General features: G+C 33.1%; 3 protein-coding genes and 2 pseudogenes across 5 annotated transcripts; 3 read left to right on the forward strand and 2 right to left on the reverse strand.

Moving 5' to 3' along the window:
- Nucleotides 1-392: 392 nt before the first annotated feature.
- LOC107635914 (uncharacterized) lies at nucleotides 393-2,213 on the reverse strand. Its single transcript, XM_016339463.1, has 4 exons — nucleotides 1,963-2,213; nucleotides 1,615-1,846; nucleotides 596-696; nucleotides 393-450 (listed from the first exon to the last, which is right to left on the reverse strand). The coding sequence occupies exons 1-4, from the start codon at nucleotides 2,211-2,213 to the stop codon at nucleotides 393-395; spliced, it is 642 nt and encodes a 213-aa protein (XP_016194949.1).
- Nucleotides 2,214-8,995: 6,782 nt separating this feature from the next.
- Nucleotides 8,996-11,660, forward strand: PMP22 (Peroxisomal membrane 22 kDa (Mpv17/PMP22) family protein). The gene is made up of 7 exons (XM_016341990.3): nucleotides 8,996-9,222; nucleotides 9,434-9,532; nucleotides 10,183-10,284; nucleotides 10,556-10,631; nucleotides 10,925-10,995; nucleotides 11,184-11,269; nucleotides 11,390-11,660. The coding sequence occupies exons 1-7, from the start codon at nucleotides 9,151-9,153 to the stop codon at nucleotides 11,439-11,441; spliced, it is 558 nt and encodes a 185-aa protein (XP_016197476.1). The 5' UTR covers nucleotides 8,996-9,150; the 3' UTR covers nucleotides 11,442-11,660.
- Nucleotides 11,661-12,771: 1,111 nt separating this feature from the next.
- On the forward strand, nucleotides 12,772-14,903 carry LOC107635916 (putative F-box protein At4g22030 pseudogene; annotated as a pseudogene). Its single transcript, XR_015881163.1, has one exon. The product of XR_015881163.1 is annotated as a putative F-box protein At4g22030 pseudogene (transcript).
- A 561-nt stretch (nucleotides 14,904-15,464) lies between these two features.
- LOC107638638 (uncharacterized) lies at nucleotides 15,465-17,911 on the forward strand. Its single transcript, XM_016341991.3, has 2 exons — nucleotides 15,465-16,248; nucleotides 17,162-17,911. The coding sequence occupies exons 1-2, from the start codon at nucleotides 15,957-15,959 to the stop codon at nucleotides 17,518-17,520; spliced, it is 651 nt and encodes a 216-aa protein (XP_016197477.1). The 5' UTR covers nucleotides 15,465-15,956; the 3' UTR covers nucleotides 17,521-17,911.
- Nucleotides 17,912-19,329: 1,418 nt separating this feature from the next.
- On the reverse strand, nucleotides 19,330-20,984 carry LOC107635917 (mitogen-activated protein kinase kinase kinase 18 pseudogene; annotated as a pseudogene). Its single transcript, XR_015881091.1, has one exon. The product of XR_015881091.1 is annotated as a mitogen-activated protein kinase kinase kinase 18 pseudogene (transcript).
- Nucleotides 20,985-23,120: the final 2,136 nt, after the last annotated feature.

The following is a 23,120-nucleotide window of genomic DNA, read 5'->3' on the forward strand; positions in this document are numbered from 1 at the left end:
AAAATGAGCTTTAATCCCTTTGACTTTGTTAGATGCGACATTGTTATAAATAATTTTTTTTTTTAAAGAAAAGCTCAACACATTAGTGGAGTACAGGGTACAGCAACATAAGCGAAATAAGCAAACAAATGAACAACAGAAACAAGCATAAATATCTCATTGTCATCTCCGCTATTGTCATCAATAACAAAAGGGATTCGCATTTAACCATTTCTTGCAGCTTAGAAAAGACAAATTAATAATCTCCTCAACCCTTTTTTCTTTATTCTGAAAAATCCTCCGGCAGTTTCGTTCCAACCATATGTTCCAAATGATCGCATAAAAGCATACCATTCACCTCTTGTATTCCTCCTTCCTATTTGATATCTCAGTCCAACTTTAAAAATGTTCTTTCACCGTACCTGGAGAGACCCAGTGCATTCCAACATATGATATCTAAGCACACCATACCTGCCAAGAATAACTACAGCCAAGAAACAAATGGTAGCCAGTTTCAACACCTCTATTACATAAAACACATAAAGTATCTTCTTGGTAGATAACGCCAAACCGACTAAGCCTCTCTTTCGTATTGACCTTGCCAATCAATACAAACCAAGCAAATAACTTAACTCTAGGTGGAACAAGCCCTTTCCAAATTGTCCTAGTAAAGCTGTAGCTTGATATATCCTCCAGAGCCATTTCCATCTGCAGCACCTGCACAAATGAGTTAGTAGAAAAAATACCCTGTTTATCATACTTTCACACAACTCTATCCTCTCTGTCATATGCAAGTTTGATAGGCGTCAAAGAAAGGTGGAGTTGGTTCACTAGATCCAACTCCCATTGGAATAGTTCTCGCCTCCATTGAAAGTTCCATATCTAAACTAAACCATCCAAAAACCCACAGTCCCCTATCACTGATCCTCTTTTATTTGAAACTGAGAAAAGTCTTGGAAAACGATCTTTCAAAGAACCTCCCTGGATCCAAACATCCTCCCAGAAACGAGTTCGTCTCCCATCACCCACCTCCGTAGACAATCCAGTAATCATCTTCTGCCTAACTTCTTGATTCTTAAATTGTAACAGACATATATCCTTCCACGGGCCTCCCCGATTAGGCAATTCCTGGGTGAATAGAAGCTCATTTGGATTCAAGTTATTACATGAGCAGACCACTTTCTTCCACAACGGACACTCCTCTTTAGAGAATCGCCATCACCACTTAAACAGAAGAGCTGTATTACGAATTATAGCATCTCCCACTCCTAACCCTCCTAATCTTTTAGGAGCCTGCACCACTTCCCACTTAACCATGGCTATACCATTCCTCCCATCTTCCTTACTCCAAATAAATCTTCTCTGTAATGAAATCAGTTTCTCTGCAACAGCCTTCGCCATCTTATACAAGCTCAAATAATAAACCGAAAGACTATTCAACACGGATTTGATAAGTACCAACTTACCGGCTTTATTGAGCGCTTTGGCTTTTCAGAGACTAAACTTCTCCTCCACCTTGTCTATTATTGGCTTCCACGTCTTAACCAGCCTTAGGTTTGCTCCTAGTAAGATTTCCAGATATTTAACTAGAAGAGAAGCTTGCTTACAGCCCAACACACTACACATACGTTGTACCCATTGATCATCACAGTTAACAGAAACCAAGCTTGATTTGTCAAAATTAATACTTAGGCCTGACATCAACTCGAAACAACGAAGCAGCCTCCTGTAATTCTTGATGGTCTCTTCTTCTGGGGGGCAGAACAAAATAGTATCATCTGCAAACTGAAGATGCAACAGCTCAATATGATCTCTCCCAACCAACAACGGCGATATGCAACCGTTCCTAACAGCCTCTCCAATCATTCTATGTAGGACATCAACAACTATAGTACAAAAAGAAATAGAGACAAAGGATCACCTTGCCGCAGACCCCTTTCCATCTTGAACGGCTTAGACGGCGAGCCGTTAATCAAAACTGACATAGAGCATGTACTGACACACTCCATAACCCATCCCCTCCATTTCTGTCCAAATCCCATCTTCTGTAGCACAAGGTCGACAAAACTCCACTTGACTCTATCGTATGCTTTCTGAAAGTCTAACTTTATTATTGCTGCTTCCTTCTTCTTCAGTTTAATCCACTGAACTGTTTCACACGCAATAAAGGCACCACAATGAATCTTGCGATCCTTGACAAACGCACTCTGCGTCTCGCCTACTAACCCTGGCATAGTTGTTTTCATTCTCCTCACCAACATCTTTGAAATTACCTTATACATACACCTCCACCATACTAATTGGACGCAAATCTTTGATTTCCTTAGCACCAGTAAATTTAGGGGCTAGCGCCACCCAAGTGACGTTAGCATCTGTCGGCAATCTAGAAGTTTGGAAGAAGCCCAGTACTGCTGCCGTGAATTCAGAGCCAATTTCATCCCAGCACTTCTTTATGAAGTTCATGTTGTACCCATCACTTCCTGGACCCTTGAACAATTCACAATCTCACACTGCCTCTTTGACCTCCTTAGGTGTCGGTAGCATCTCTAGAGCCATAGTATCCTCCTCCCCAATCGTTTTTACCAGGCCATCTCTGAAGCCTACCATAGGAGACTTCTCTTGATTATATAAGTCCTTATAAAACTCTCTGATGGCATTCTTGATCCTAGCTTAATTCCTTATCAGTCTTCCATTAATAACCAGAGCATCAATCCTATTATTCCTTTTTCTCGCAGAAGCTAAGTTGTGGAAGTATCTCGTGTTTTTGTCCATGTGCCTCGCATGCCTAGACCTCGACATCTGCTTCCAATGTAATTCTTTTCTCACATACCATTTTTCACAGCAAGCAACTAAAGTCCTCCTTCTTACCTCCACTGTTACATCATAAGACCCATTACCGACCATGTCATCAATCTTCTCAATCATAAATTATTGAATTTTATTAAATAAAAATTAAAGGATGAAACATACAAATGTATTATTGCCCCTTTTAAATTGTTGTTTGTGCTCTTTATCATTAAACTCTCTAAAAACCTCCTTATTAAAAAACTTACTCTTGATAAGTAGGAATCATAAAAAAGGTTTTATTCTTAGGGCACTTTTTAACTACATGAATTTTTTTTTTTTAAATTAAGAGTGAGACTCGAATTTGCGATCTCTAGATAAGTACGAGAGAATTATGTCATTTGAGCTAGAACTCATTAACTCCAACTGCATGAATTTCTTATTATTATTTGATAGAATTACATGAATTTCTTCTATTCAACTACACATCGCATGTTAATTCCAAAGTAATTTGATCAACTTTTTATCAAGAACAAGACTATATAATATGCAAGAATCTTAGCCAACCGAAATGAAATACAAGGATTAGGATTTCCTTGTTTTTTTCATGTTTGGAGAAGGGGGTTCTTTGCTTGGGCTTTCTAGTTTCAACCTTTTTTTTCAAATGAATTTAGGCTTGACATTTGATGATGTAGCAGTTATAACTGGATCATGGCCTTTCTTTGGGAAAATCATTTTACCTTAGGAATATCTATTTTGTTTAGCTCTGGGCTAGAGTCTTGATTTGGGTCAGTTTATCCGATCATGCCCATCCAAAAAATGAAAAGTGTGTTTTCAGTCTTTATAAAGTCTTTTTAATTTATCCAATTTGTATTAGGAGAATAGTCAATTCATTCGTTTTGTATATACATTAATTTATTTATCAACAAACATTTAAATAGAGTTTAAATTTATAGTAGATTAATTATTGATTTGCCAAATTAAAAGATACCATAAAAAACTTTTAATTTTAAAGACAAAAAATATATCACAAAATAAAATAAAATTTTAACTTTTAATTTATCTTTGATAAAATGACATCTCAACTTAGTACTTGAAAGACACAAAATCTTTTTTTTGAAGATATGGTCACTTTGGCCCAATCAATTTTAGTAAATATTCCTTTCTATCTCATGCAAATAATGAAACTATCACTGAGAGTGTGATAAGGTTGATGAAGTTTGCAGGAATTTCGTATGGAACAACAATAGAACGGGTAACAAGGTCCATTTAGTTAGTTTAGAGAAAATGTGTTTGCCAAAAAAGTTCGACGACTTGGATTTTAGACTGGTCAGAGTAGTAAATAATGCTAATCTTATGAAATTAGCATGAAATTTGGTGTAAAATAGAGATGCTTTCTAGGTCAAGGTAATCAGAAGAAAATATAAATGTGAGGAGAATACCATGTCCATCGTCAAGAAGTTCCAATCTTGTTCGAATGCTTAGAAAGGTATCGCTTAAGTATGACCCATATTTAAAAGGAATTTGGTATGACGATGGTGATAGCATTCGATTTTGGAAAGATCATTGAATTTTGGACGTGAATAAATTTAAAGACTTTGCTCAACTAGATATATCAGAGGATATGCTAAAAGACATAGTCAATGAATATGCAGTAAATGACAATTGAGATTTAAGCAAAATTAAAGAGGTTTTAAGAGAGGATTGGGTCCCTATTTTTAGGACTACATTAAAAATCAAAATGTGGTTAATCGGTTAAAAAACTTTAACTACATTTTGCTTAACCAATTTAACAAAATAATTTTAAAAATTATATCCATATTTTAAAATTGGTTAACTAAAATCAAATTTAAAAAAACTAATTTTTAACTGATTAACCAAAATCAAAACCAAATAAAAAAATTATTAATTTCAATTTTTTAGATTAAAAATTCAATTTAAAAGACTTTAAAAAAGCCGGGTTTTTTTTTTCAAAAACTGGTTTTATTTTTTCAAAAACCAGTTATTTTTTAAAATTGGTTTTTATTTTTATACTCGATTAAAAATCGATTTTTAAATTTGTTAACTATTTAATAACCAGTTTTATCATATAAAACCAATTTGATTAATTAACCAGTATTAAATTTTTTGTTAACCAAAAATTAGGTTTGGTTTTTGAATTAACCAAACAATATACAACCCTACCTATTTTCTCATCCTTAAAGGTTTCAGAAGTAAATTTAGAGGATGATTAGGTAGCATGATTTTTTAACTTCAATGGTAATTTTACCATCAAATCAACGTTTTTCTTCACTTAAATGTTTTTAAGAACTCTAAGGTTGATTTATTTTTGAGAATTTGAAAAGTTAAAGTTCTTCAAAAGTTACGCACTTTTTTTTATTAGTTGCTAATGAAATTCTTTTGACAAATAAAGAGGTTGGAGTTCGTAGGCACATGATCGAAGAGGATACTTACCCGATTTATTGTTCTTTTTTAGAGTCACAAATAATACATGAAAGAATATGAATGCTTCATTGAGTTCTAGTATATTCTTTAATCAACCCTTTTTTTTTGTTGTTAAAAAAATTGTCATCTCAATCCCGTTACCAATGTATTCATTGGCCATTGTTGTTTACTTGCACCCTATGCTCTCTCTAGTCTTGTCATAACAAATATATTTTTGGGAGAGATAATACAATAGATGAATGTAAGATCCATGATTTGGCCATGCACTTAGCTTAAGAGTATAACTCAGTGCATGAGGAGATAGTTCGAATAAAGAAAAGAATTGGGTGCTTTGCTGAAAAACAAGTCAGTTGGATCCCTCCAAACCCTTATTTCATTAAGTTGAATTCCAATGACTCTGTTACAAAGGACGGTTAGGCGACTTACAGTGGTATATTAAGATACTATAAAAGTAAATTTTTAGCTTGTTATCGTGCGAATCTAAATAATTTTACGGTGACTCTAGCAGAATTCTAGAATATTCTGTTAAGTTTAGACCTAACTCTAAATCTTAGATATATGAATATTTGCATGAAAATAAACTCTAAAATAGTCTCTGCCTTCAAAAAATTATCAAATTGTATTCTACAAAAATATTAATTCTGGCTATTAAAAAATATCGCAGCAGACTAAATAATTAAAACATTCATCATAAATTTCGACAAATGAATACTTATGTAAATATATTTACAAAACAAAGTCATAAACTTTAACTGAGATATTGTTTTTTCTTTTTTATTTTCTCATATATTTTTTAAAGTTTTCATGCATATTTCATTAGAATTATATTTTTTAAGATAATGTTTGTTTAGTTTTATTTTTTTCTAGACTTAATACCCCATTCTCTATTTAAAAATAAAAAGACTAATACAAGGAAACTTAACAAGTTACAAGCTTGCGACGGACCATAAAAATATCATAATCTGGACAAATTATGAAGACATCAGCGAGATTTATTACGTCGTCCAAACCAATAAAAAAAAATTATAACAAATTAGGAATTGGTGCCGTGACGAGATGTTATATGTTGGGATAATAATTATGAGTTAAGGCTTCTTAAATGTCATTTAAAATTATTAGGTATGAGTCAATTTAATAATTATAATATTTTTATTTTTTCATATATATTTTTATGATAAAATTGAGTTTAGAATTCAACAAAAAAAATTTTATTAAAGGAATAAATTAATATACATAAACTCTGGTTGAGACTTTTTAGAATTTATTTAAAATAATTATTTTTATATTATATTTTAATAAATATTATTTGTTCATACTTAACACAAAATATAAAGTCAGACTTAATAAAAAAGAAAGACTCACCTAAAAAAAAAGGGTCTTCATACTTTAACAGTTTTATTGTAAATACACTGACACTTTTAATGTATATACACGTTCTAATCTATTAAAAATCTGCATAAAATTTTTTTACTAACATAAACATTAGAGTCTTTTACATGTACCACTCCCCACCTCCTCACGAGAAATTTGAATAGCGACTTGTCGGCACTGAAATAAGTCTGCTCTACAAAAAATATAAATCTTACGTTCGAACCCAAATTAACATTTTAGATAACTCTCGGAATATTATTAATGTTAATTTTTCTCTTATAACCTAGTATCATTTAATCATCTGATGAAAGGATAAATAAAGGAAAAAGAATCTTAGTATATCATTACGTAGATTAAAGATAAATGAAAAAAAAAAAGAGGAACCAACAAAAATATATCAACTTCCCCATAATAAGATGAGGTGACAATATTTACAATGTTAATTTCTTAGTATAACACTATTTTTTTTCATGCTTTTACATATTATAAATAGATAAATAACGAATTAACGATATGAAAACAAAAAAGGAGAAAAATATAAGAAAAAAATAAATTTAAATAAAAAATAAAAAAATAACCAAAAAAAAGAAGTCGATTATATATGCCTTCTAAAAAAATTTATTAAGTAATAGAATAAAATTAAATATTTAAAAATAATTATAAAAATACCTTACTTTTTAAATATATTATAAATAAAAATCTGAAAATATTATCATCAAAAGAAAAAAAAGCCAGTTAAAATTTTAATAAAATAAAATTTATATTGAGACTAGACAATTTGAGAGTTATGATGACTCACGAGTAAGGGTAGAAATAAATCACGTATTCACGTTAGGCTATGTTTATTCTTAACAAGCCATGTCTGTAGTAAGATTAGTTTGGATTTATTGTTGTAGGCTATTTATTAAGTATTAGGTCTTGCCTGATAATAAGTCTCACCTGTTCGTACTTAATTAATAAAAAAAAATGAATAATTTTATATTATTAAATATAATTTTGTATCAATAAAAATTTTAATGATAATTAATTAATAATTACAAATTATAAAATTTATTAATTTTTTAGTATTTTTAAAAAAAATAAATAATAAATAAATAAAATAAAATAAAATATATTAAATATATTTAAAAAAAGTGTATGTATTTAATTAAAAAAATAAATATCTAGTAGATAAAAATCTTTAAATAAAATAAATGATATAAATTTAAATTCTAATCATTATATTTTTTAATATAATTATATATTTATATATCTTAATAGATTTAGACGGATCTAAAAAATTAAATAGACTATTTCATAAACTTGAGACTAATTTATTAAAAAATTTTAAGTTTTAAAATAATTTTGGCCTGAATTTATTTTCTGTGAGGTCAAGTCAAATACAAATTAGTCTGTAAGTTCTTGCTAGATTGTATGACATTTTTTCATTCCTAGTTATAAAAATATAAAATTAAACTATATAGAGTTGAGTTGAGTCAAATTATGTGAAAATACCTTGAGATTTCAGAAGTTTAAATTCAGGAAGCAGGATGAACAAGTGAAAAATAGAAGCTGAACAAAATAAAAGCAAAAATGAAATGAAATAGTCATGATATACATATAAGATCCAATATAATGTGATTGAGGAATCCGTCATAGTTGTTAATTGTTAAACGAAAAATTGTCAAGTCACCAAAAAAAAAAAAGGAAAAAATGGCGTTGATATCAACAAAATAAAAATGGTTGATGTGGCCTAACACCTACATTCATTAGTGTCCTAACTCTTATTCCTCATTTTTTATGGTATTTTCGAAAAATTAGAGTAAATATTAAAGTTGGTCTCTAAGGACTAAAATTATATTCGAATTTTAATTTAATCTTTAAATTTCAATTACTTCAATTTAATTCTTAAATTTTTAATTAATTCTGTAACAAAAATTACTACAAAAATTAATGTGATTAAATTTAAAAAATTTAAAAATTAAATTAAGATAATTAAAATTATTAAATTAAAGTTTGAACATAATTTTAAGAATTAAATTAAATATTTTTTTAAAAAATTATAAATTATAAATTTTATTTAAAAATTTATTATTGTGGTTTGGACATGTGAGAAGAAGACCCGATAGAACATTCAGTCAAGAGAGTGGATGAGATAGAAGATGGACAAAGGGCGAAAGACAGAGGAAGACCTAAGAAGACCATCCATAAGGTAGTCAAACGAGATCTACATGTAAACGGTCTCTCTGTAGATATGATACATGACAGAGCATAATAACGTCGTTTGATTCATGTAGCTGACCCCACTGGGACAAGACTTTGTTGTTGTTGTAATAAATTATTACATATATAAAATAAAATTTAAATTTTAAATATTTAGTTAAGTCATAAGTGGACCAATAAGCTGGTTAGTTAGGGATTTGGTTTCAATTCCTCCCATTTGGGGGAGATATTTTGTAAGGCGATACATCACTCATTCTTATTACGCATGTGCTGCATAAACCACAAACCTTCCATTATTAAGATTTAAGACGAGCACGAACACACTCTGTTCCTAAGTCAAACAAAACCCACTTGTGTTTGAAGCCAAAGATGGGATCTTTAGCCAAGAACGGACTCAACAATTACTTGAAACAGCTCCAGCAACACCCTTTGAGAACCAAGGTCTTCTTCTTCTTCATTTACCTTGTTTTTCTTTTCTGCATTTTTTTTATAAACTTACCTCTCACTTCAGCAATTTTCCTTCTTGCATCCATTTTCGTCGACCCTCTGTTTTCGGTAGTCCTAAAAGAGCTACCTTTTAAGTTTTAAACTTTTAACCATTCAGGTAAGAGAGTGTTGATGGGTTTATTAACTTCGATTGTGACTAATTCAGGTTATCACAGCAGGGGTGTTGTCAGCTATCAGTGACATAGTGTCTCAGAAGCTTACTGGAATACAAAAACTTCAATTCAAACGGATTCTTCTCAAAGTGGTCAGCTCCTTTTCCTTCTTACTTTTCTACTGCCTCTAATTCCAGATAATTTAGTTTTAGTTTGGTCAATAAGATTAATTGACCAATAAGGGTAAAATGTTAGGATCTTAACAAGATATTTTCCCAAGTAGCCATTCTAATGATCTGCATTTATAATTTCAACGAATAAGCTGAAGGTTTATTCAATCAGCAATGTTCTAAAATCTAAATAACTAGCAGTGATGTGGAAGGGAAACATTGAAGGAAAATTTAAACCTATATGTTGAAAAGCAGTTTGTTAAGATGTTGAAACGGCCCCCTTTTTTTTTTCTCTAAAATATCTATAAATTTCATTAGAACGATTAACATTTGCTTCTCATTAATATCACTATTTTGATGAACTGCAATATACCAATGAGGTCAAACTACTTTGTGCAATGATCAGGATCACACTTTGGGTGCTGGAAATACCTAATAAGAATAAAAAAAGGAGTAAAATAATAGCTGCTGATCTTTTACCGCTTATTAATTATTCAGGGTCAACTTGTTATATGCATAATGTCACATCATTTTGGCCAATAAATTTAGATACAAGTTATGTCTAAAATATTTGTTTTCAATGCCATTCCATGTTTACATTAGGAATAACATAAATCGTTTATTGCATGCAGTTTTTTGGAGCTGCTTATCTTGGACCCTTTGGACACTTCTTTCATATTATACTGGATAAAATTTTCAAAGGGAAGAGAGACTCAACAACCGCAGCCAAGAAGGTGAAGCTGCAAAAACTTGTGTTAGAAACATTATTCCAACTGCAAAACTGAAAATTGAAAAATAAGATTACCACAAATCCTATACAAATTTTTGTAAATGAATTTCAATTCTTTAACCATATCTGTCCTAATATATTTCCACAAGGATTTATTTCTATATCTATTTCTATTTGGTTTTAATGTTTGATTCTTGGATATTCCAAACCCACTTCTATAAAAGAGACAAGGTAATAAGTTGCTTATCCTTTTTCAATTATTTTTGGCTTTTCAGGTTTTGATTGAACAGTTGACATCTTCTCCTCTGAACAATTTGCTTTTCTTGATTTATTATGGATTAGTTATTGAAGGTTAGCCCTTTCTATATACCTAATTAACTTGCATCTTTTTAGCAAAGTTAACATGGATTTACACTTGGTTAGACACAAGTGGAAAAAATGTGAACAAATAAGATAATTCTCATCCATGTCAACACACTAAATAGTCCACCTAATGCAATTATATTCCTGGTCAACTATTTACTCGAAAAAAACAAAGAAGAAGAACAAATATCCTAAAAAATAATGAAGAGAATGACTCATTTTTTGGGTACCAAGTGAATCCACAAAATGATGTCTAAACTGCCATACGCCGTTGACCGCAGGTCGACCATGGGTGCATGTGAAAGCTAAGGTTAAGAAGGACTATCCATCAGTGCAGTACACATCATGGACGGTAATCTTCAATTACAACTTCAAATAACATTTAAGATCACTCCAAAAATTGAGTAAATGTTAAAAACATTATATTTGAAAATAAATGGTGACAGCTAAGAGCATGCAAGTATTTCTGTCAAAAAAAGATTATTATTATTATTGTCATTGATCACCAACTTGAGAGCCTCTAATGGATTTGGGGTGCAGTTCTTTCCTGCTGTGGGGTTCATAAATCACAAATTCATGCCTCTTCATTTCCGTGTTGTTTTCCACAGCTTAGTTGCATTTTGCTGGTACATGTTTCTTTTTTTCTTTCTTTCTTTGACTCTCCTTGTCTTTCATCATCATTTGGTAAACAGTGAACAAAACTTGAGATCATTCATTCATTGTGTTGTGTGTATTTTTCATTTCAGGGGAATATTCTTGAACCTAAGAGCACGGTCCATGGTATTGATTAAAGCCTAAAGTGATCATAGTAAAAGCTCTTCTAAGTAATAGATAATATAATATGTTATGAGGGTCAATATCTAACTGCTCCCAGTGCTGTATGCTTCTGATTTATTTTGAACTATTGGAATTTCATAAGGCATACCCTTTCCCTCAGAATATAAGTGTTCGCTTGAGAATCTAAAAAAATCAGTATGTCTGAATTAAAATTAAAGGGTAAAGCCTATTTTGGGAGTATGTTTGGTTTGTTAATTGCTGGTGGTGGAATCCATAGAATTTGTTAATTTTATCCTCGTATTTTAATTGCCAAAATTTCGAGTCACTTTTAGTAAGAAAAAATATTGAAACGCTTAAACCGTAATGACAAATAATAGATTTAGATAATAATCAAAAGAAGTCAGTCATGATGATGTTCTATAACAAACATCCGAGAAACTCCCTGCAATTTGTACTATTTTTAGTTATTATTTGATTAGCATAAATATTAAATTATTTTTAATAAATAATTTTTATTAATTTATATGTATAAAATTTTTATAAATGTGTATAAATTATTGTTGATCAAATATTAATAAAAAATAATAATATTTGTTGGACATATAATATTGGGCAATGTATTTAAATAAATTAATTGAGAGAAATGTTTACCTATTGCAACAAATGAAACTTTTTTACGTGCATCGCTTGTTTTAATATTATATAATCCGTGGAAGCTAAACTAACTGGGTTTAGCTTTCACGGATTATATAATATTAAAACAAGCCATTAAAACAAGCCATGCACGTAAGGAAGTTCTATTTGTTGTTATCAGTAAACAATTAAACATTTCTCTCAATAAGTACATTGCCCTATAATAACATCCCAGTAATAGTTTTTTTCACATAATAAAATATAGTTTCGGAGGTTCATACGCGGAACAGCACATGTGAACATGTGAATTATAATAATGAAGTTTTTAGCATCTCTTAGAAAATATGATATGAAGAAGTGAGACATGCATGGTCATGAAGTGTAAATTGAAGTGCCAATAATGCCAAAAATTTATGTTATTGAGAGACTTGAGAAATGAGAAGAAGAGAAGGCACTTGCTATATTTAAAGGTTACGCCAAATGGCTCCTCAATTCATGTTTATTTTTTTAATAATTGAGAAAGTAATTAAAGTGTGATCTTTAATTCTTTAATATTTTTTTTTTATGTTTTTTTTATTCTATTTATAAAATTTATGATGAGAGATCACACTTTATTTCCTCAATTGTTAAAAAAATTGAGAGAATCCATTCCCATTATTAATAAGTGTATGTCACCCACAAAATAAGGGTCATTGCTTTCATTTAAAGGATGGAAAATTAGACTTAGGAACTTAGAATTATCCATCAATTTTACACGACTATTTCAGCAAATCTGAAAATTATTTATAAAGACTATGAAGACGCTGAATAGTAAGTAAGCAAATGAACACAATAAATCGTAAAAAAAGAACTTTGTATTGTGAGTTATTATAATGTCAAAATGTTTGCAAAATAAGGCAGGGACATGCATTATATGAGCTATAACACAATATTTGACACAATATATTAGTTGATAAGAACATACACGAGTAAATACTTAAATTTTTTAATATTAATTGTTAAAGTTATGGACTTAAGGTCTTATTTTATTAACATGTTTATAGTTAGCCTGCAGAGTTTACTCGTTATGTCTGTTGAAAGTTGAAAGTCAGCATAGGAGGGAGAATACTCAATGTAGATATAGCCAAAGTAAGAAGACATAAATCAATTCACATTTCACACAACATAACCTCCTTCAACCATATTTTGCATTACCTAAAATAATAAAATCTCATTGCTGGATCCTCTTGTATATAAATATATGCATGTGATTAAGCATTAGCATATAAAATCAAAGGCCTTCATAAACAAAGAGAGGGTAATAGCACATGGCAACCTGTGTAATTCATAGCAGAGTTTCTTCATTCTGGTGTTTGAGTACAAGATCGATTGCTGCTACAATGAATGTGCCCAAGATCCATGTGACCAAAATCACCACCACCCCATCAAGTTTGGCAGCAGACTTGGATTATCTAAATAACTTCACTTCATCTACCACCACCACCACCACAAAACACTACACCAACAATAATAATTATTCTAACAATTCAACAACACTTACTCAAAAGTCCATGGAGATAGTTAAGCTTCATTTGATTATGGAGATTGTATCAGATAGATTGGAGATGCACAAGAACGTGGCAGCGCAACGCGACAACTGGAACCACCTTCTTCTAACATCAGTTAACATGATCACTCTTTCTGCTTCAACCATGCTTGCTCTTGCAGCTACTAGTACTACTTCAAGTGGAGCACCTCTTATGGCACTTAAGGTTTCATCAACAATCCTTTTCATGGCTGCAACTGGGATACTTGCTGTCATGAACAAATTCCAGCCATCACAGCTTGCTGAGGAACAGAGAAATGCTGCTAGGTTGTTCAAGCAGCTTAATGGAGAGCTAAGAACAAAGGTTTCTCTCGGTAACGCCAATGAATTCGAGGTAACTGAAGCAATGGAAAGAGTTTTGGCATTGGACAAGGCTTACCCTCTTCCTCTTTTAGGCACCGTGCTTGACAAATTCCCTCACAAAATTGAACCAGCAGTGTGGTGGCCTCAAAGGAAGAAGAAACATCATTGGAAAGAAGAAGTAGGGGACAACAAAAACAACAGCAATAATGGATGGGATTCAAGGTTGGAAGGGGAAATGAAAGCAATTGTGAAAGCTGTGAGGAAGAAGGACATGGCTGAGTACACGAGGCTAAGTAGAAAGGCTTTGAATCTAAACAAGGTGTTGGCAGTTTCAGGGCCATTACTCACTGGTCTTGCAGCAATTGGTTCTGCTTGTTTGGGATGTGTGAATGGTTCATGGCCTGTGATGTTTGGTGTTGTTGGTGGGGCTTTGGCTTGTGTTGTTAACACAGTTGAGCATGGTGGCCAAGTTGGCATGGTGTTTGAGTTATATAGGTCTCTTATTGGGTTCTTCAAGCTCATGGAGGAGTCTATTCAGCAGAATTTAAGGGAAAAAGATCTTCACAGAAGGGAAAATGGAGAATTGTTTGAGATCAAAGTTGCCCTACAGCTTGGTAAAAGTCTTGAAGAACTAAGTCAATTTTCATCTTCTACTCAAAACGATTTTGCTAGCAAGCTTTTCTAGGCATACCGAAAATGTTATTAAGATTCTTTGTAAATGATAATTTGAGACTTTAGCTTATCTGCTCAAATTATTCATCAAGCTGGTTCTGATCTGCATTGTCCTTATGCATTGCATCCAGGGTAATCCAAACAATCCAAATAATCAAATTTTGGAAATAGCAGATTATTAAAGCACATGACTGTTGGACAGCTTCGATATGCATAGTTTAGGGGTCAAGTAGTACTATTCATTCACTCTTTTATATGTAAAGCGCTTGACTTAATTAATTTTATCCTTATTATTTTGTTATTAAATTATAAGAAGACCAAAAACAAATAGAAAAGCCAAAAGGCCAAAACAGGAAAAAGGATGCTAACTAATTTTGGTCACTAATAGTTACAATTGAACAACAGAACAGAACAAGTGAGAACAGGTTTGGAGACTTGAAATGAAATGGGAATTTTATTTGTTTTGACATCCATATCCATGATCCATAAGAAGCTAATTATGTGGATTAGCAACAATCGGTAAACAAATTGATATAAGTATGTAACAATGCTGCAGCTTTCTCTTTACCTGATTTTTGTAAACCCCCAGCGATATTACCGAAAATTGCAAAACCAAAACATTAAAGTATTCAAATTTTACACTTCTAGTTACTCAGTCCTTGTCTAACGTAAACGGTTGGTAGTAAAAAGTAATAATAGACTAATGCAGGCTGCATTAAACAAAAGCATAATTTGCAGACGGATTACTTTAATTATGTGACCTTCATTATCCATTATTACTAGTTTATTCTGCTTCCATCTAGTGCCTTTTGGTCTAGTTAAAAACATAACCTTACAATTTCTAGTCAACTAAACCTACAAAAGAAGCAAAAATAAGAGTTATGAAAGAAGCATTACATTTAGAGAGAATAATCTTATTAAGTTCAGAACTCATTTAATTGCGGATTAGAATATGATTAACACTAATAGGACGGTGCTCACATAGATCTGATTTACACAAACGACATTTTCTCGTTAATAAAAACAAGAGTGGTGTAATGTAACCACAAACTATTCTTCTTGCCTTCCATTGCCTTTTCCTTTTCCTTTTTTCTTCACATTCCAACCAAAAGCTCCAATTTTTTTTTATTGTTTTTAAAATTTTAATTGAATCTGACTGACTGGTATCAATGACCATTTGAGATTGATGACAGTGATGCACAACCTCCCAGTGGGCCCATAAGAATTGTGTCTCTGTCATCCAACTGTTTGTGAAATTGCCACACTCATTCATACCCCATCGATCAAAGATCCGAAATTTAAGCTCTTGACATTGTTACGCTGCTCATTGTTGCTGTGGGAAGATGATTCAGTTGCTGTTTCTAGTGGTGTTCATGGAGGCAGCGATGATAGTGGTGTTGCTGTTCAAGACCCCATTGAGGAAGCTTGTGATAATGGGATTGGATCGGTTGAAGAGGGGTAGAGGACCACTCATGGTTAAGAGTGTTGCAGGTACCATCTTTGTGGTGCTCTTCTCCACTGTGTACACCATGCTCCAGATTCAGAAGCGTGGGATCGAGGATGCTGCTGGTGGTTCTCTCAACCCAACCGATCAGGTTCTAATGGCCAAGCACCTTCTTGAATCGACACTAATGGGTATGTACAATTCCTTTCCTTTCATTAGTTGAATGAGTTGTTGTTTTTGTTATGGTGTGAACTGATTTGTTACATTGCTATTTTGAGCTATTGAGGATGTATAATACAATGTGAGACTTTGTATATTCATGGTTGTGTCTCAGATTTATTCAGCATTTTTCATGATTGCATTGGAGTTACTGTTTCACTGTTTTTTGGTTTGGGTCATTCTAGAAATGTCTATATTACTGTTTGGTACTGGTTTTTCTTTCCTTAGTAGATGAATGTCGAATGTTGAATCAACTTGAGTTGTGTGAACTTCTTAAGCAGATTCTAAATGTGAGCCATCAAAATGGGTTGATTAAATATTCCATAATAATCAAATTATATGGTTTTTACTGATTAATATTACTCAAGCAAAATCAAACAATCTAACATTATTGTTCTGTTCTAATAAAAACTTTTGGATTCCTGCTAAAGCACCTTCCTCAAGTAAAATACATAATATATATTAGAATAAACACCAAATTGGTCTTCAAGTAATTATAGATCAGACACTTTGCTCCCCAACAAATTTTTATTCCCTAGAAGTCTTTGAGAATTACTTCTGTCAGATCTGAAATTCCTTGGGAGCAAAGTGTTCGATCTAAAATTCGTTAAGGACCAATTCGATTGTTTACTCTATATATTATATTCCATATGAACTTCCTTATTGTCTTCCCAATAATGTTGATGCCATCCAATATCCTAAATCGCATCATAAGAAAAAGGACTTTGGAATGGAATCACAGTTATAATCCTACCTGAATGACAATGTTTTGAGTTTCAGGACACTCACTCTGTTCCCTTAATATTCTGAAAATATTGAGATTTGAGACTAGTAGAGAACACTATGGGTATTTAGAATCAATCATCTTTTGTCAATTATGTGCAGGTGCTGTACTTTTTCTTGCACTTATGGTAGACAGATTACACCATTACATAAGAGAACTCCGTCTTCGAAGAAAGAGCATGGAAGCTGCCAAGAAACAAGCACGTGCAGAAGAAGCAAAAGTTTTGAATTCAGAAGAAAACAAAGCCATAGAAGAAGAAGCAGCCAGATTGAGAAAAGAAGTCCACCAGCTTGAATCTGAACTGCGGTCAAAAACTGAAGATGTAGATGTTGCAGAAGCCAATGTATCTGCTTTAAGAAAACAATCTGAGGGATTCCTGCTTGAGTATGGCCGCTTACTGGAAGAAAACCAGGAACTCCGCAGTCAATTACAATCAGTCAATGGAAGGTTGTCACGTTAAGGTACCAACAAGAGTATGTAAGAAAAGATTGCAGGTGTGTGGATGATTTAGTTTCCAGGATTTCATGGAAGTTTGCTGATAACAGGTTATCACATGATCCATAAGAATTAGGATTTTCACTTAAAGGTTGTGATTTTGTTATCAATTTTGTGCTGACAAAAAATGTGAAAATTTTGAAATGTGACTACAGAAATATAGTTCTGATTCCCTGCACATATGTAACTTATATGTTTCACTACTTAAGATTTGACAAACATTGAAGGATGTGGCCAAGAAAGTGCCTGGTGCTGTTTTATGTTTTTTTCTGTTGGCATTTATTGTTGTTTGATATTAACATTGGTCCTATTCAGATGACGCCTTGTTTAGCCGGAAAATATTTCTTGTTTGGTCATTTTCTTGTGTTAAACTTTTTTTTCCATTTTTGGTCATATTTATGTTAGTTAATCTTACCTAAAATAATTCTTATGTCCAAGAAGATTAAGAAACTTTTATTGTCTTAGTCTTTTACCTCCTTTTTATTTTAATTTATTAGGCCTAAGTTGGCATTGGTACAATACTATTTGCTGTATTTCTTTTTATTTTTCTTGAGTTGGCATTGGTACAATGGAATTGCTATTTGTTGCATTGCTCTTCTCAGCCTGCATTTTTTTAATATGATGAATGACACTCACATTTCAGTTAAAAACTAAACGTAACTTGACAAGTACTACATTACAAAGCATTCTAACCTATAACTAATTTAGGTTGATAAGTGGTCAACTCACATTGAGAATTCAATTTTTTTTTTGTAGATACAGTAACTTATTAGTTAATGGCGGACCTTTAAATGGAACTTAAATCTACGATAAATTAGTCCTTGATTTATCAAATTGTAGGATAATGAAAAAAAAAAGCATACTTACATATGCCAATTTGGACAAATTATATTAAGATAACGGAGTTTTAGGCTGAGCTGGTAAATAGATAATAATAGTTGTCAATTTATTTATTTATGATGTAAAATAAGATTCTTGGTTATGTATGGTTCAGTCCAAAAAGGAATAATTAGTAACTCTTTAGAATTAGGTCATGTTATCATAGATGAAAAGATAGACAACCCAACCACCATCCTGCTGCAGCCTGGTTCGAATTACAAAAACACTATTTTAATTTGACTCTTTTGTTTTGGCCTTTTTCGGTACCATTTTATATTTGAAAAGACCCAAACTTATGATTTGTGCCATTACTGTTACCCTTATCGTATAGTTTGTAATTGTGGTCCCCTTGGAACTAATAATAGAGGCTAGCTGATATAATATAATTATAATAATGAAAGAATATGTAATCAATAAAGATGTTAGATAACAAAGGGAAGGAGGGGCGGTTACTTAGTCCTGTTGAGGATAAAGTGGCATCTGCGACCTCTCAGCTCATTTAAGAGCCCAAAATGTGTTCTCAATTGCAACTTGCCCAAGCCAAATCAGTTATATGAATTAAGGTATTGGTCAATTAAGATAACCATAGTGATGTTTTTTATTTTACATTAAAAAGTTGGTGCCACTAAAAGTCTCTAAAACTTAACCATGCTGATGTGCATTCAGTAATACAAAGTTACCCAAGTATCAATTTGGTCGGTGTCACCATCCAATCACCATCAATAACAAAACCAAATATACCATATTAAAAAAAGTAAGAAATTTACTGTTTAAAAACATGTTGTGATCTGCATTATGTTTCGTTACAGTATAATATAATAAAGTATAGGTTAACATGTTAGCTGGTTAAAGTAGGAGCCAGCCTTTGCTATATGGATAGCATTAAATTTTAGCCTCACATTATTGGGAATATTATTCCATTGAAGTAGAATAGTAAATTTAAATTGTAAGTAGCAATATCATCCAAAGTGGAATTAAAGAGGAGACCATGCGTAACATAAATTTCTTTCTTCTTACAATAATAATAAATGTTTAGAGATGAACATGATGAACAACACCCTACAAACACTGAATCTCTAATGCAACACTTACAATCAATGATTCTGCAAAGGTAAGAATCACCAACAACAACTACTACATCATTCCATCTACTCAATTCATGAATTACATTGCAAATTACTACTACATCCTTTGGTGGTTCATAAAAATTCACCAAAACATTCTCATCATCCTCTCTAAGGATCCTAACATTGTCTGAACAAAAATCCTGAGCTACTCCAACGGGAGAGTAGTCCCCATTGCTTCTGACAGTGATCCACTTATCATCATCAGCATTATTAAGATCCCAGTTAGGCTCATCATCACCACACAACCCAAGAACTCTGTCCCTAGCACTTGGAGAATTCATTGAAGAGATGCCACGTGGCGAGTCCTGATTGGTGTCCCAGTTCCAAAGGCCTTGTGGTTCCAAAACACTTGTGGGTGTGTCCAAATCATGATCATCACATTCTATTCCCACAAAACGCGACTCCGCAACGAACGCGTGTCCCAGAAGCTCCTTCACCGTCCACCTCTTACTCGCTTCACTCCTCAAGCACTTCCCCAAGAAGTCCTTAACTTCCTCCGACACAGATTCCGGAATCTCTGGCGCCTCGCCGGAGAATCCAACCCGATAAAGCACCGAAACAGGGTCGCCGGAAACGTCTTTCCACGGCGGTTTCCCGGTAACCATCTCAAGAACGGTGCATCCCAGGGCCCACACGTCAGCTGTGAATCCCTGTTCATCCCCACGCGCCACCTCCGGCGCCATGAACGCCGGCGTTCCAGCGATAACCCCTCCTCGTCCGCCGGCGCCGGAGCCAACTTTGCAGGCACAACCAAAGTCGGCGATTTTGGCACCATGTTGGGTGATGAGAACGTTCTGCCCCTTGACGTCGCAATGTACTATCCCATTGGAATGAAGATAGTTGAGTCCCAACAGAATCTGGCGCGTGTAGACACTGGCCAACGAGTGTTCCATGGTGGCACCGCGGTGGTTGTAATGGGCAATTACGTCAAGCAGGGTCCCCCTTGGCGCGTATTCCAAGAAGAGGTTGTAAAAGTACAGACCATCCTCGTACGTAACATCGTACCCTTTGTACTTGACAATCTGAGGACAATTGAGCGATGAAAGAAGACCCTGTTCCTTCCGCAGCTCCTCAGATCGGTGTACCTCCGCTGACTTCACGGCAAAGAGTTCACCAGACCCATGAAATTCAGCAGTGTAGACGGTGGCTGTGGAGCCCCGGCCGAGGGTGTGACCTCTAGTCCAGTAGTAGTCCATGGATCAGAGGTAAGAGAGAAGAGAGTGTTGGATGTGTGTATGGTATGGAATGTTATTGTTGGGAATTGGGAGCTAGCTAGGTTTCTTACAGTTTATGGAAATTATTATATATTTATATAAGATACAATATGGTTTGGTTTGGTTTGGTTTGGTTGGCTTAGTGTGAAGGGTTAACCGAGTTATGATTGGTGATATGGAAAGCTGCTCTTTCAATTAAAAATGTGCACTTTTTTTTGCTTGTGTACAATGGACGGCGGCCGTCTCATTCATCTATCACAAGGTTCTTGTCATGAGATGATGGGAGCGATCCACGTGTCCAAACCTCTCCCTTTTGTTGTTGGCCGGCCATGTTATGTGTGTTCACTGTTCGCTAATGCTACTTATGGTTAGTGCTACTACTGTACACCTGGCTAGTTTTAGACTTAAACAAGTTTTTTCAACATAATCATGAGATAGTGAATGAATTGTGTTCACATGGTGGCACGTGGTTATACTACGCTAAGATTGCGGTTCGGTGCGTGCTGAAATATTAACCGGTGAACGTTATTACTGTGTGCGCGCGTGATTCATGAATCATGAGTGTTTATGGATAATCTTCACTGGCATATTCCATGGTATTTTCTTTTTTTGTTCCATTAATTTTGTTAACTATATTGTAATCTATATGTTAGTACCTTTCATGAGCCCACACCACCACAATAGGTTAGGAACTTTATGCTATAATAGTATATGCATTATTATTATTAGGTAGCCTAGATAATAATGTGAAAATTACAGGGATTTTGCCAAACAGGTAGGTAGCACATTCTGTTTGGAAAAGATAGAAAACCGTCTCAATATAATAATCTCCAAATGAAAAGAACAAGATGAAAATAACTGTTTCGATTCAGTGAATTCAATATAATAATCTGTATGCATTGTATGTGTCTGTTTTGGTGAAAGTCAATTCTTGAGGAATTTAGTTTTATACAGTGTAAAACATTTTGCATATGTTATATTATCTAATAACTATATATTATCATATATATTAATTTATCTTTTATCATATTTAACTGACGCATAAGATTGAAATAATTGTTGAAGTAGAATATTATTTGTAGCCTGGAGTCTTATCCGCTTTACTTCCCGCATAATTAATTCAGTTAATCTACGTACGCCGTAGTTGATTTTTAAAGTCAAAGTGGAATAATGGACGAAATGGTGTTTTTTATTTTATAAAAAAGGAACTTCCAGTTCATCTCCGAGATTAGGTAGATTGTATGCGAAGCAAAACAAAATTAAAGAAAGGCAACAGCGAAAGTCTTTATTATTATTATTATTAATATTTTTATTTTAAAGAAAGAACCATTCGTAGCTTGGGATTTATCTATGATGAGTCACGATGACTGTAAAGGTGAATAAATATTGAAATATTAAACGGCGAAGGCCTTAAAAGTATGGGCAACAATGTTGGATTATTGCACTTTGCACAGATTGAAAGTACAGTTGGAATACATATAACATAACATAACATATGGTTAAAGGAAGGAACGAAAAAAGCCAACTAACTCGTTTCACTAATAAGCATAAGCAGCATCGATCACCACATGATGAAAGGAAAAGAATTTGGCTTTTCTAAAGTCTATAAAAAGTGCATCATGTATTATACTTATGTATTTTAGAGGATAACGTGTCACATTTAAATCATTTTTGAGAAAAACTAATACTGTAAGATTTAATTTAAGAACCCCAAGCATAATCAATCATATAATCTGTGTCATTAACTTTTCCATCATCCTTTAAATATTACAATGTTACACTCTTTAAAAAAAGAATAATGCTCCTACATCGCACACTTTAGAGAATCATTATCTATCAAGATCCAAAATTAAATGCCAACCAGGCTGTCCATTCACGTTGTGACTTGTGAAGTTGTTAGCTAACTATATTATATTATATATATATATACTAGTTTATAAATTAAAACGAGGAAAAGAATAAGAAATTAAAGAAAGTGAAAACAAATGTGTTGGAGTGTTAAGTGTAAGTGTTGAAAGTAGGGTGAGGAAGTGTGGACGTAGGCGTTGACGCTTTGCGTGCGTATTAGTGACGGTAACACGCTTAAGGGCGTGTTTGGATGCTTGAAATTGAAGCAAGCCAATGATTGAAGATTGCATTAGTCACATGCCGCCAGCCAATCATCTTTGATGCATGCATTGGATCAGGGGATCACGCTGCGGCATGCTGTACGGTGCACATTTCATAATCCCTCTTTTTTTTTTAATTAAGATTTGATTAAAAAGCGTTCACATTTCTTTTTTAGTTTTTCCAGAATGGAAACCTGGCTTCTACTCATCACTACCTAAACACCTGAATAGCCATTG

This window comes from Arachis ipaensis, chromosome B4, assembly GCF_059453495.1.
Source record: "Arachis ipaensis isolate K30076 ecotype BB chromosome B4, ASM5945349v1, whole genome shotgun sequence".
Classification (NCBI taxonomy): domain Eukaryota; kingdom Viridiplantae; phylum Streptophyta; class Magnoliopsida; order Fabales; family Fabaceae; genus Arachis; species Arachis ipaensis.